The sequence below is a fragment of the Symphodus melops genome (genome assembly GCF_947650265.1).
Source record: "Symphodus melops genome assembly, chromosome: 10".
In the NCBI taxonomy this organism is placed as follows: domain Eukaryota; kingdom Metazoa; phylum Chordata; class Actinopteri; order Labriformes; family Labridae; genus Symphodus; species Symphodus melops.
Window position 1 is genome coordinate 19,068,434 of NC_136700.1, and position 13,372 is coordinate 19,081,805.

Sequence of the window (13,372 nt, forward strand, 5' to 3'; positions counted from 1 at the left end):
TTTCTCCATCAAGGAGTGGATTTTTTGGAAAACAAATGTTTGCAATGGATTCAGAATCCTAAAGAACCCCTGCTTTGACCTCTCACAAGCTACCAAAAGCAAAGGTTAACATTTTCAAATTTTCACCAATAAGTGCATACAATTAATTATGTAAAAAAAGGTAAAGTTTAGTAAGTAACAAAAAGTATAAAACAACAAAAATAATCAACCTAATACCACCACAAGTTTTGAATTAAAATGAAGTAAGTTCAACTTAAAAGCTTGAAAAGGTAAAATAAAATCGTGTTGGTTATGCTCAACTGATATGGTTTGTTTATAGGATTTATTGTTGGAATTAGTTGCCTTAATTTTTTGGTCAATGGTTCCAACATGCGTCTTTATATTACGATAAAAGCCAATCATACTTAACGTTGCAAAACAGACCTCTTGGTACTATGTACCAATGTTACCAAAAAGTATAGCCAAATTTTCCAAACCTTGATATCATAACTTGCTAGTTGATGCCGACATGAAGCCGGAGATAAGCGCTGCGGACAAAATGCATATTAAGGGTGGTGGATTTGGTGTTGAGGCTTGGGAGTGTTAGATGATAGCTGATCAGAAGCATAGCGTGTGTCCGCCTCCTGCAGGCTGTTCATGTTTTAAACGCCATGAGCTGTCAGTGGATCATCGTGCTACTTATTGTGCGCTGACAGTAAGAGTCTGCAGGCAGCTGCAGGATGGCTTGGAACTTTTTCCTCTCCTTATTTGACTACAAAACAGAAAAGTACATCGTTGCCAAAAACAAGCGAGTTGGGGTTTTGTACAGACTTATTCAGTTATCTGTCCTCGGATACATAATAGGGTAAGTCAATTGATTGGTTCATTCTGATGTTATACAGTTTGTTAATGACTAAACGATATATGTATGCAAAAATGTATGTCTTAGAGTTTATGTTAAGCCTATGGCACCCTATCAGATTATAACTGCAGAAGAACTAGTTGTCTTGCGAGGTCTTTATATTTGGCTGTAATTGTGTCTTCAGATCGAGCATTAGCCTATGTTTTGTTCAAGTCTTGAACGATTGGAGGCTTGAAATCAACATACACATCATGGTTCGTAAAATAATAGTTGTCAAACAAGTTTTCTATGGGAGGTGGCTGTGCAACGCAGAAAAACCTTGTACAAAGTAGTAGGTTAAAGCTTTACGTTGCAGGTAAAAGTAAAAAAAAAAAACTTTATAGAACAGAAGCCACAATGTGCTTGAGGAAAGCACGAGTTGAATTAGGCCTATGTAAAAAACAAAATAAAAAATGTTTTATTGATGAGACCCTTCCTGTCTTAGTAATGCCCTTGGTTACATTTTAGATAAAAATGCAAATTCACACAATTTAAACAATGTTAAAGGTGTATCTTCCAATTCATTATAGAAATATGCTTCATTGACAAAAATAATGTGACAATTGGTTTTGTGAACATTGACTGTATATTTCTGACTCTTATGCCATGAAGGCATACTGGACAGACTTTTACTTTCAGACAGTAAAAGTTTTGCTTTCACCTACAGGTGGGTTTTTGTGAGCAAAAAAGGCTACCAGGAGACAGACGAGGCCATCCAGAGTTCAGTGATAACGAAACTAAAAGGAGTCTCTGTGACAAACACATCTGAATCTGGTGTGATTGTGTGGGGACCTGAGGACTATGTCATCCCACCACAGGTTTCAGTAAAAAAAAGCATGCATGCAACTTATTGTGCATGATACACTATTACTGCAGCATGTTTAAAATAAGGATTGAGACAAGGTTTAGACAGGAATAAGTTTGGATGTCAGCACTTTTATAGGAACGTGTTACTTTTGTAAGTTTAAACTAATGGGTGAAGCAGAATGTTGGGGTTAGCAAACACTGGAAGACAGTGTAAGAAGACAACATACAGTCAGCGGCCAATTAGCGTAGCTTAACTTGAAACTTGAAAAAGGCTTAAACTTTGTCAACAGAGGAAAAAAAAAACTTTCAGGGGAATGTCAAACAAGTCTGTTATTATCAACATACAAGTAGAGGGGGAAGGAATGCTGCACCACCTGTACATGAAGAATAGACAGTAGAGAGAGGCACAGGCTAGCAGAGATGTGTGGTTACACTAACATCATTATCATGTCATAATAAAGAGCAATTTATGGTATTCTCTTCACATACAGGGAGAAGATGTTCTCTTTGTTGTAACCAATTTCTTAGAGACACCAAACCAGAAGCTGGGATACTGTGCTGAGGTATGAACATTTGTTTAAACCTGTAATAGTGTAGGCCTTTTGTATGGGTAGAGCCCTTTTTTCATGTGAGTTAGAAAGTGCTTTGTTCCCCTCTGTTCATCTTAAAATTTTGTTGCTGTTTTGTTTTTTTACAAGACATGGAATTAACTTTGCCTGATTGGTCCATTCTGTGGTCATGATGGTCACCAGTACACCCCTCATTGACTTCAGAGACAAGTGTGTTATTTGTTTACTAGAGTGTTTTCTGTTGTGAGTATCAGCTTACTCGAGGTTATGTTATGCTGTGTAAATGCAAATTAGACAAGCTGAGTTTGTTTTGAAGTAACTTTATTTACTCTTCACTGTTAGACGTCTGACAATATGCATGACTTAGGTAGTAAACAACCAACATTTCTGATTTTGGTGAAGAGCATCCAGGATTGCATCATTCAATTATTCAGAAACAAAAGTATTTAACAATTTCAATGTGAATCAACTTCTATAAAGGTGCATCATCAATGCTGTAAATAGAGTGGCAACGAGAGGAAAAACATTTAACATGTTAGCATTAGTGTATCTGATATTGTTTTCTCTTTTGTAAAAAATAGATACAAGCTATCTAAAGGGTCATTTGTGCCCAAACAACTAGCAGTTCTGACTATTTGGACTATTTTAATATGATATATATATTTCAGTGATCCCTCTGTAGTTCATGAGATTCATCAGTTTTGTGCCAGAAACATATTGTAAAAGATGGTTTCGGGCTGATTGATATGGGGACCTTGATGTCCCAAAAAGTAAAAAAAAAAAAAAAAAATCTTATGAGCACAAGATTTTTAACTTGTGTTAAAATTGTGTGGGAACATGATAATAACTTGTGTGCACAAGAAGTTGTGTGTGTGTGTGTGTGTGTGTGTGTGTGTGTGTGTGTGTGTGTGTGTGTGTGTGTGTGTGTGTGTGTGTGTGTGCGCTTTGATTATTTTTATTCCAGCTTTCTTTATATCTGTAGTGAGAGGATTTCAGAGGGTTGCTGGTATGTAAACTCTCCATCTTTTTCTCACAGCTACTGCCAAGAAGAATAACACATAGTGGAGCTACCATACAAGCACAGCCACAAAAAAGCCCTTGTATACATATCTGTTCTCAGTGCCCCTTCTTCTTAATGCCACCAGCCTCTGAGCAGGAACCTGTAACTGTCATGGAAAATGTTACAGTCAATGGTCACACAAGCTGATAATTCTCATCAAATTTGAAAAGCACACAGCATGTGTCCATAAACAGAATGCAACTTCAATAATGTTCTGCTTGGACCATACCATACGTTCTGCTGCTTGTTGCTTGGACCATACCTCATACTTAAAGATCCCTTAGGTACTCACAGAAACCATATTGTGTGTGTGTGTGTGTGCTTGCTATAAAAGGTATATGTCACAATCAATCATCAATTTTCGCATCACTGTTGGAACTTTAATTTCTATTCTTCCGAGCAGAACAAGTTTTTCTCAATTAAATGGGCCCTAATATCTTTGATAAAGCAAGCTGTTTGCTTTGGTTGTTTATGCATAACATCTCAATCAAATACACCTCTTAATGAACTACTTTGAATTAGAAATAATTTGTTTTTCTGCTGTGTTTGGTCTTAGAGTCCCAAAATCCTGCATGGCCTGTGTAATAACAATAACGACTGTGAAGAGGGAAAGATGGTGGTGGCTGGTAATGGTAAGAAAGAAACTGATTCTACATGACCATAGTAGTGTCATTGGTATCACTCTAAAATAAACAAGTTTAACTAGAAAACCAGTGCAACATATATACAGTATATGAAAGCAGGAAAGTAATCCAGATGTTTGAGTTAAAGGAATAGTATGAGCTGTTTTTCAGTGAGAAAAAAAAGGTCTTCTTTTATATTTTGTAAAGGACTTATGAGTGGTCGATGCTTGAAAAAAGATACCAATTCCACTGGTACCTGTGAAATCTACGGCTGGTGTCCTATTGAAAGAAAATTTAAACCACAGTAAGGAGAAATTGGTTACTACTTGGTTTGATACATATGTATAACCAAAACCCTGGTGGTAACATCAAACATCAAAACAAGAAGTCACCCAGACAAACTTTTTTTTTTCTTCTTTAGAGCACCCCTGCTGGCAAATGCTGAAAACTTTACCATATACATCAAGAACTTTATCTTATTTCCAAAATTTGCCTTTTCAAAGTAGGTAAAAAAAAACTCACAATAAGGTCTGCAAGACTTGTTCGCTTTAATTGTTTACTGGAAACAGTTATTTAACGTGAATTCATACACATTTCTGTTCTATTATGTGTGTCTTAACCCTGAGGTCAAACGTTCTTGAAACAACCGATGACTCTTATTTGAAGAAATGCCGATATGATGAGGAGCTCCACCCCTACTGTCCCATCTTTCGCCTGGGGGACATCACCAGGAGAGCTGGGTACAACTTCCAGGATATGGCCACGTTTGTTAGTATTGTCTTTTCCGGTCTCTTACGTCTTGCCAGGTGTGATATCACTGATCCAAGCACATTGGCTCTTTGTAGCAAGCCCAAGCTTGGCTGCACGCCCACATGACATCCGTGCTGAGAGACTGACCAATTAAAACAGAGCAGAACGGCCGACAAATCAGATCAGACTAGGCCCACGTGGGGACCCTGATCGTGGGGGATTCAGAGCATTGCAAAAACAGGCAGATGATAGAGGCTGCATGGAGCAGCAGTACATGAAAACAGACACTTCTATCAAACATTAGCGATTGCGAACATACTTTAATAGGCACAAAAATCTGATATATGAACCCTAAAATGGGCATAATATGGGACCTTTAAAGTCAAATCGGACTTTATGCTCAAACTTGTATTCTGTGTTCTAGGGTGGCTCCATTGGCATACTGATAGAGTGGGACTGTAACCTTGATAATGGCTACTCTGACTGCAATCCAGTTTACTACTTTACTCGCCTTGACATGAGTGTCTCCAATAGAACCATCGCACAAGGATTTAACTTCAGGTCAGACTCATTGTCGATGTAGTCTTAGTCCATGTTGCACAATCATATTTTTTCCTAGATTTGTGTATACAGTTAAGGACGTGATTTCAGAGTAGAAAATTGTCCAAAATCATTCATTTTCTTTGTTTTAAAAAATGTTGTTTGTTGTGCTGTCTAATTGTCCCCTTAACTTTCCAACAGACACACTCGGTATTTCAGAAATGCTGATGGTGAAAGCCATAGGTCTCTCTTTAAAGTCTATGGGGTCCGGTTTACCATCTTAGTGCATGGAAAGGTACGTGTAGAGACATGAGTTATGCATATAACCACCAGAGGGCAGTAACATCTAACATTCCAGGTAGGTATACTGACAGTAACTTCTGGAGACATTGAAACATTTCTTAAGAACATTCTCAGAATCGTGACAATTTTTAAGAATTTCCCCTCAAAGTTAAGACTAGATCCTGTTAAACATGAAAGTCACAAAGCGTCTTAACATTTTAGAACGTTCCTAAGTTGTAAAACTGTTAGTAGTAGTAGTAGTAGTAGTAGTAGTAGTAGTAGTAGTAGTAGTAGTATTAGTGGTGAGGAGGACTTCTAACAGACTTAAGAGTTTCTCAAGTTTAGGAGAAAAGTTCTTTAAACACTTTATGAAGAATATTTGTGATTAATTTTCTGGCAAAACATACAACAAATGTATTTTACAGTCATTTCAATTCATGAATGAATTTTTCAGATAAACCGTATGAGGTTCTACTAAACCACATTCAAAAACATCTTTAAAACACATGCTGACCTGTCCTTTGAGTCTAATTAAAAAATGTCCTTGTATTGTTGTCCATAGGCTGGGAAGTTCAGCATCGTACCAACAGCCATCAATTTCGCAGCAGGCCTGGCTTTGATGGGTGCTGTAAGTACCATAATGCCTTTTCTAAGTAGCATTTTCTTTATATGTAGTTTGAATTTTGTGTCAATGACATCTTTTTATTAAACATCCTTTAACAGGGAGCTTTCTTTTGTGACATGGTCCTCCTCTACCTGATGAAAAAGGGCGACACTTATAGAGAAAGGAAGTTTGAAGAACCCAGGTGAGCAATAAACCAGTATGGATTCAGGGTTTTCTGGATTTGATTATTGGTTGTCTTTGACCCTGATGTTAGCTTTAAATTTAAACGAGTGATGAGCTCCAACAAAGCTGTGGCTCGGTTGGTAGTCTCTCAACCAGAAAGGTTCGATGACCAGCTCCTGCTGCACATGTCCGATGTGTCCTTGGGCAAGATACTTAACCCTGAACTGCTCTTGATGCTTTGTTGGTGGCATAGGAAGGTGTATTACTGGGATTTGATACTTCTGATGGTATCACTACATAGCTATGGTGAAATAGTTAATAAAAGACTGTTCTATTCTATAACTAAAACGGATTTTGGTATATTCTCATTCAGGATGATTTAAATCTGACTTTAGAATTTTCTTGTAAACTTTTAAACATTTGCTTATTTGTTTTTGTAATAGACAAACAATATATAGCTTGATACATGTTCACAAACATAAACATTTCTTGTCATATTTATGTCGGGTTTTTTTTTGTTGTTGTTTTTTTTTTTTTTCAAAAAAGCTTCTGATTTCTCCCTCATTTGCTGCCACAATCTACCTCCATTCCACAGAGAAACAGAATCATCAGATAACGACGATGATGACAGAAAGGATGCAGTGGAGCAGAGAAATCTAAAAACTTAAATATGTGTTAAGGGGAAATAATTGTTGAGAAAACAGCAAAAAACAAGACCCTGAAGAAAATATTTCATCACAACGGGAAAGCCTTGTGAACAGCACTATCAGTCCTTACATGTTGGTGCAGATTAAGGCAGGAAACATCATTTTAAGCCTCAGGTTCCTGATGAAGCCATGTGGATGGAACAAGTTTGTTTGAGTATGTCATTTTGTAAAAAGCCTTCTTGTGTCTGGTGAATATTCTCATTTGAGGTCAAGAATATTTAAAGGGATACTTCACCCATTTGCAATATGACGCTTTTTGCATCACATGAAGAAAACTTTCAAGCAAAGAAAAACATATTTTTCTCGTCTCAAGGCAAAATGAGGGCTGGATTCACGACCATTCAATACTACTACCATGTTTCTAATGATACACAGCTTCATGTAAATGGGTGAAGTATCCCTTTAATTATTAATAAATGAAACATGCAGACTGACTTTTTTAAGAATGTGAAGATTTTGTATAGTTTTTGTTATTTCAGCGAAGGATTTCATTTTCATTACTAATTCACAAGAGACACATTGAAACCTGACCTCAGTGAAGGCATAGTGGTGGTGACACTGATACTCTGACTATTCAATTTTTTATTATGACAATGCTCTGAAAGATGACATTGTACATGTTCAGGGGAGTACTTACACAGTAACTCAGCGTTCATGCCACATATCACTTACTGTACAAAGCTTGCCAAAATTGTCATTAAAATGTACAAAAAGTTCTAGTTTGTGAATACTAAAAGATGCTTGGTACATGTGCTTAACTTGTGAAAGTATTGCAAAGGACAATCAACCTGTCGGTTGTCTGGCAGTTGAACTTGAACATGATCTTTTGTCTCAACATCTGATTTACTCCTCTGAAAGAGGCCTCCTGTTTTCAATAGTGCAGCTTGACACATTTTAGAAATTGCACGCATTTGCAACCTGACACTTTGGTAAAGCACCTGAAGGAAGTTCTCACCTCTGTAACACAAAACCATTTCCCAGAAGTACTTTGAATCTCTTGTCACTAGCTGCATAAACATCAGAGGCCAAGATTAATGGTAGGAAAAAAGCAATGCACTTGGCTTGTGATTTGGAAAGGTTTTTTTTGCTGGTTTCTTTTCGGAATTTGTGTAGATTATAAAAGACTCCTTAACATGGGTCAGAGGAAACAGTACAGCATCTATCCATGCTTATTTCATCAGTGAAAGAGAGTATCATGTTTAACAATTAGAAGAAAATACATTGTGCAAAGGCCATCATGCTAAGTTTTTTAACGGAGGCAAACTACAAAACCCGTCAAAATCTTTCCCTTCAAGGAAAACATGCAATTTCCACTTTGGCAAAGCAACAACTTTACTTGGAGGAGGTAAATGCTTTATACTTGAAGGGACTTAAAACTCCTGTGATCAAATCAAATAAATGACTCATTCAGCGGCAGTTTTCCCCATCATCATTTATGCTGTTTTGTGAACTGAGTTTACCAACTTGTATTGATGCTGTACATACAAGACATTTCTGCTGGAATGTAAATGTGCCAACAAAGGTTGTAAAGACAAACGTCATGCAGTAAACTTAGTTTTGACTTCATTCTCAATTATAAGAAGGAAGGAGATTGCTGCACTGTGTGCAGTGGTTTGGGCTGTTGCCTCACAGTGAGGAGGTTCCTGGTTTGAATATACCCATTGGCCAGGGACTTTCTGGAACTTTCATGTTCTCCCTGTATAGGGTTCTCCCCGGGTAATCCAGCTTCCTCCTGTCCAGAGACATGCTCATTGGGTTCATTGGTGAGTCTGCATCAGGTGTGAATATGGCCTTATTCACACTGCACCTCCAAAATCAGATTTTTAGCACATCCAGATTGTATGTAGTTTGATTTTTTGCCAGTCTGAACACAAAAAGCCACATGAGATCAGATTTTTCCAAATCTGATTCAAACCACATATGGAGGTGGTTTTAAATGTGATTCTAATCTGATTCCAACAGATCCGACTCAATCCGAACGTCTCGGTCGCTTCAATGTGTCTTCTGTTTCGCTCTTAATGCGACACTATCTACAATAACAACGACCACGTAGATCTTAACTTTAGTCAGTGAAAGAAAACAGCAAGAATGAAAACAAATGTAGTAAAACAAAGCAGCAGACACACTGCTCCTTAAGATTGTTTGCATCAGAAATAATCACACTTCTCTGTCATCCATTTTGCTGTTGTATTTCCTGGGCATAATCTGTTACCATAGAAACCAATGTGGATTAGGCTACGTCAATATGGACAGGCAGATCGGATCTGGTCACTTGCAATTTGTAATGTAGACAGACAAGCAGTAAGATCGGATTCAGATTTGAAAAATCTGATTTTGGCGGCAGTCTGAACAAAGCCTATGTGTGTGACTTGTCTCAGCTTTGTGACTGACTGGCGTCCAGTCTTGGGTGTACCCCTCCCCTGGAATAGCTCCAGCTCCCTGAACCTGAAAAGGGGGTATTGAGATCTAGTACTGTGGTTTTAGTGCCTTAAGTTGTCCATCACTCTGGACATAAATTAATTTATTGTTCATTCTTTGTTTAATGCATTAATTAAATCTGAATTTCCCATTAAGTGTTTAAGATGGACTCCTTCCTTAATTTTGCTAGTGTCAGCTGTAGCTCAATCAACTCTATTGTTCATTGGCCACATTACTGGGCTGGCAGTAGAGTCACACCTCTCAGTTTCAATTATACAAATAACTTGATCCAAAGTGTTCCTAAATTATCCAAGAGAATGTATTTGGTGAAACATTAGGGTTTTAAACACCTTTTCTCACCCTGAAATGTATGTATGAAAGCCCTTTTATCTACCATTTCTGTTCTGTGACACCTAGTGTAAAATGAAAGTAAAGGTTGATTGATTGTTCAAATGATTAGTATTTACAGCTACTTGGTGACTGCTGATCCATCCACCTTCAAAGAAACTTGAATAACAAGTAGTGCAGAGAATGAACCGAAAGTATTTTAGAATGCTGTATGAAAAACAAACTGCTCCGATGAACTCGATGAACGCAACCATTTCTTACTTTACTGATTGGAATCAAATATGTAAAGAGTCAGTAAAACTATGTGAAGAATCAGTATTCTTATGATTGGTTCTGTGTTCTATAAGTATATAACACTTAAGTTTTGAATTATAAAAAGCATGGGTGGAGATAAAATGTCAACCTTGTCTTGCATTTCACCACATCACAAAAGAAACAGCTTTATGCTCGTTCAAACTTGACTTTCTGGTGTTGACAAAATTTGGATAAATTATAACACAATCTGTCCTAGTTGATTCTTATTTGAATATAAAGCAAAACAAAAGAACAATAGAGTCAAAGTTTTTGGTATTGTGTGCTTGATACACTGTTTGATAATGTGCCATAAAGCATAGGTGTGTCATGTGTTGTTGAAAATCAAAGGAGGTGGACACAATTGCAAAAAACAACATAAACGTTTATTTAAAAAAAGGCAAAACCTAAAGCAACATCCAATGGAATCAACGAGGACCATGAAACAGGCACAAACGACAGGAGCAATATACCAACAATGAACTGACACATGAGGAAAAAAACACAAATAAACTAGTAAATAAATGAACTGATAAACTATAAACCAGCACACCTAGCAAGGTCATTACAAATAACCTCAAAGTAGGTCATTTTTAATTTGTAGCTGAAGAAATATAATCCAGGGAAAAACCAGGCCAAACTAATCATCCTATTAAGTATTGTTCTATTGTGGGAGTTTAGTTGTTACCTGTTAGACCTGCCCAAAGCTGACCTTACAGTGCGTGCTTCTTCAGAGCTGTGGAATGTTGAAAAATAAACAACTGACTTTATCACAATGTTATATATTTCTAATGCAATTATATTCATAGTGCATGCTTAAAATAGATCTCAAATGCAAAGAGTACTAACAAAATCCTTAATACCAAACAAGAGAGGGTTAAAAACAAGCTGATCTAACTGGGACACAACATCTTGCTCTAAAACAAAAGTATGAACAGCTTTAACAACTTGTGAGGCGTGACATTTTTTTAAAAACTTTGGAACAATAGAGTTACTGGAATAACAGTGTACAAGGAAGTACAGCACATTTCTAAAATGGTATGTGGCATGTGTTCAAGACTGTCAGTATAAAAGAGCAAGTGTGGCGAGTCAGATCACATACCAGACAACATGAAGGTCCTGCTTCTTACACTGCTGCTTCTGCTGTGTAGCACTCAAGGTGAGCGAACGTTGGTTCTTTTAGATTGTTGTATTGTCTTTACAAAGCCATATTTTCCAAGAGGTGAAAAGATTTTAACAAGAATATTGAACATAAATTGAGGCATCTTTACCAGTAGAAGGACATTGTTTACTTTAAGATAATGGAAATGTCGTCTGATGATAAAAAGCTTTTAATGATTCCACCTCTGGCCGGATGTCATTTGATATAAAAGTTGTTGTTACTCTGTTTCTTTGTGATATTGCAACAAATTTGAAACCAACTTTTATGGATTTTGTCTTCTCATCAGTGTTCACTATCAAGTGTTACACTTGCACCGGAGGGGATGCCGACTGTCATGTGACATCCGACTGTCCAAATGTCCACTTCTGCATGGTTAAGGAACATCAAGGTATGTCAGCCTTTTATTTTTTCATAAAGCACAGATTTTTGAAAAGGTCCAGTCATTTAATATTGTTTTATTACTTACAGGGACTGTTACTCGTACCTGTGCTCAAACATGCAAAGAAGACATGCACACAACTTGCTGCACGGAGGACTTCTGCAACATCCCCTAGGCATCAACCAACCTTCTAAATCTTTGATAGATTAGACAAGAAAATTAATTTCTTAAATCAAAATGTTGGCTTGCTTGTTTGAAATATTTCAACCATGTCATAAATGTATCTCTGTTATTTGATGTTTCCAGATGGACAAATGTTGAACTGTTTTCACTATTTTGTCATTATCTACTCACTCCTAGTGTTCACGGCTATGAAATTTGAAATGAACTAGAGCTGGAAGTGGGGCAACCCCATGCATGCACACAAACACACTCTTAATCCATTGCTGATGTCACTTACTGGGTCATTGCAACAGCCGCTGCTATGTGGGTCGCTCTCTGTCACTGCTACAATGTAAAGTTTGACTACCTATCAAAATCACGGATCAAAAGCTGAATAAATCATTTTAATGTTCCCATTCAATGTTTCATGAGTGTTTTTGTTGGTGATGCCAAAAAACATCTCTCTTGTCTGGAGACTTTAGCAGTAGCCAACATTTTTACCACTATTACTCATATACTGACATTAGGTTCCTTTCATTTTCTTTCAAATACATCTCTGTCATTTAGACCAGCCAGGGTAACAATTTGTATTTTTAAAGCTCAGGTATATAAACACAATTGGGGCTTGGTGGCTAAGATGAATTTCCTTTAACCTTGTTTGATGTCCGTTTAAATTAGGTAATTAAAGGTCCAATATGTGAGATATCTGCTTAATTAAATCATTAGATGATCTTACTGTATTATAAAATATTAAGGAAATATGCTATGTTGAAGGGCTGGTAGCAGCCAGTATGTCCTCCTGCTAAGTTTCATTTCTGGTGGAGAATGTTTTGTTTTTTGTTTTGACCAGAGAAGAAGGCGGTTTTATGACACGCCCACACAAAGTTGTTTTGGACGCCACTCAGTCTGCCAGACAAAAACCAACAGGTGTTGCAGCAATCAAAGCGGGCAAAGAAAGGTTCAGATAAAACTGATTCTACCCAACCTAAGAAGAAACTGTTCAACTGAAGCAGCTTCAGAAAACACGATGAACTAGTATTTAAACTAGGATAATTATTATAGATGGTTTTTGAAAAATGGAGAGAGGTTTGAACGCAAGAAAGATTTCAAGACAAATTCAGAGCTGGTTTAATTCTCAAGATTCAGTAGGGAGGGGAGCTGTTTGGACTTCAGGTCCAATTTCAAATGCTAGGTGTCAAAGTTACATATTGCTCCCTTTAAATAAGGGAAAATGCAAAACCCACAAACACATACAAGTGTCTTATAATCCGTCAAGGCCGAACACTATTCAATTTTGTTTTGTTTTTATTCACGAGGATGTTTTTTTAAATACAGATAGTAAAACACAAACATTACATTTTACCAACACCTATACTGAAAGTTATCATGAAACATGTGGGTGGAGAATCAATCTTGCAGAGCAGCATTCACTGCTGTCATGTGAAGGAGGGAATGTGACACCCTGTTACTGGCAGCCTGAGCTTATTACTGGAATCAAAACACAGTGGAGAACTTCTTGCTAAGATGCTGATGACTCATCTTTGAGCTAAGAAAAGCTCAATTAATTCTTGACAGCAAATTGGTTTGTTTTTGTTTACTAAGAGCAA

At 37.1% G+C, this 13,372-nt stretch overlaps 2 protein-coding genes and 1 long non-coding RNA gene across 3 annotated transcripts in view; 2 read left to right on the top strand and 1 right to left on the bottom strand.

The window, feature by feature from the left end:
* The window catches only part of ccnp (cyclin P), a 68,013-nt gene that overhangs the window by 33,722 nt on the left and 20,919 nt on the right, over positions 1-13,372 (bottom strand). The window lies entirely within an intron of this gene.
* Positions 700-7,719, top strand: LOC306831030 (P2X purinoceptor 5-like). Its single transcript, XM_079354853.1, has 12 exons — positions 700-844; positions 1,548-1,698; positions 2,179-2,250; positions 3,873-3,948; positions 4,147-4,243; positions 4,361-4,441; positions 4,566-4,707; positions 5,114-5,250; positions 5,431-5,524; positions 6,074-6,139; positions 6,235-6,317; positions 6,894-7,719. Exons 1-12 carry the CDS (start codon positions 720-722, stop codon positions 6,964-6,966), a joined length of 1,197 nt encoding a protein of 398 aa, XP_079210979.1. The 5' UTR covers positions 700-719; the 3' UTR covers positions 6,967-7,719.
* Positions 11,127-12,181, top strand: LOC306830784. The gene is made up of 3 exons (XR_013780011.1): positions 11,127-11,221; positions 11,511-11,612; positions 11,693-12,181. It is a non-coding gene; the product is annotated as an uncharacterized lncRNA (long non-coding RNA).

Coding starts and splice junctions, on each gene's coding strand:
- LOC306831030 (XM_079354853.1), top strand. CDS start 720: ATGGCTTGGAACTTTTTCCTCTCCTTATTTGACTACAAAACAGAAAAG. Junction 4,442..4,565: donor CCAAAATTTGCCTTTTCAAA/GTAGGTAAAAAA, acceptor CTTAACCCTGAG/GTCAAACGTTCTTGAAACAA. Junction 5,525..6,073: donor CCATCTTAGTGCATGGAAAG/GTACGTGTAGAG, acceptor TGTTGTCCATAG/GCTGGGAAGTTCAGCATCGT.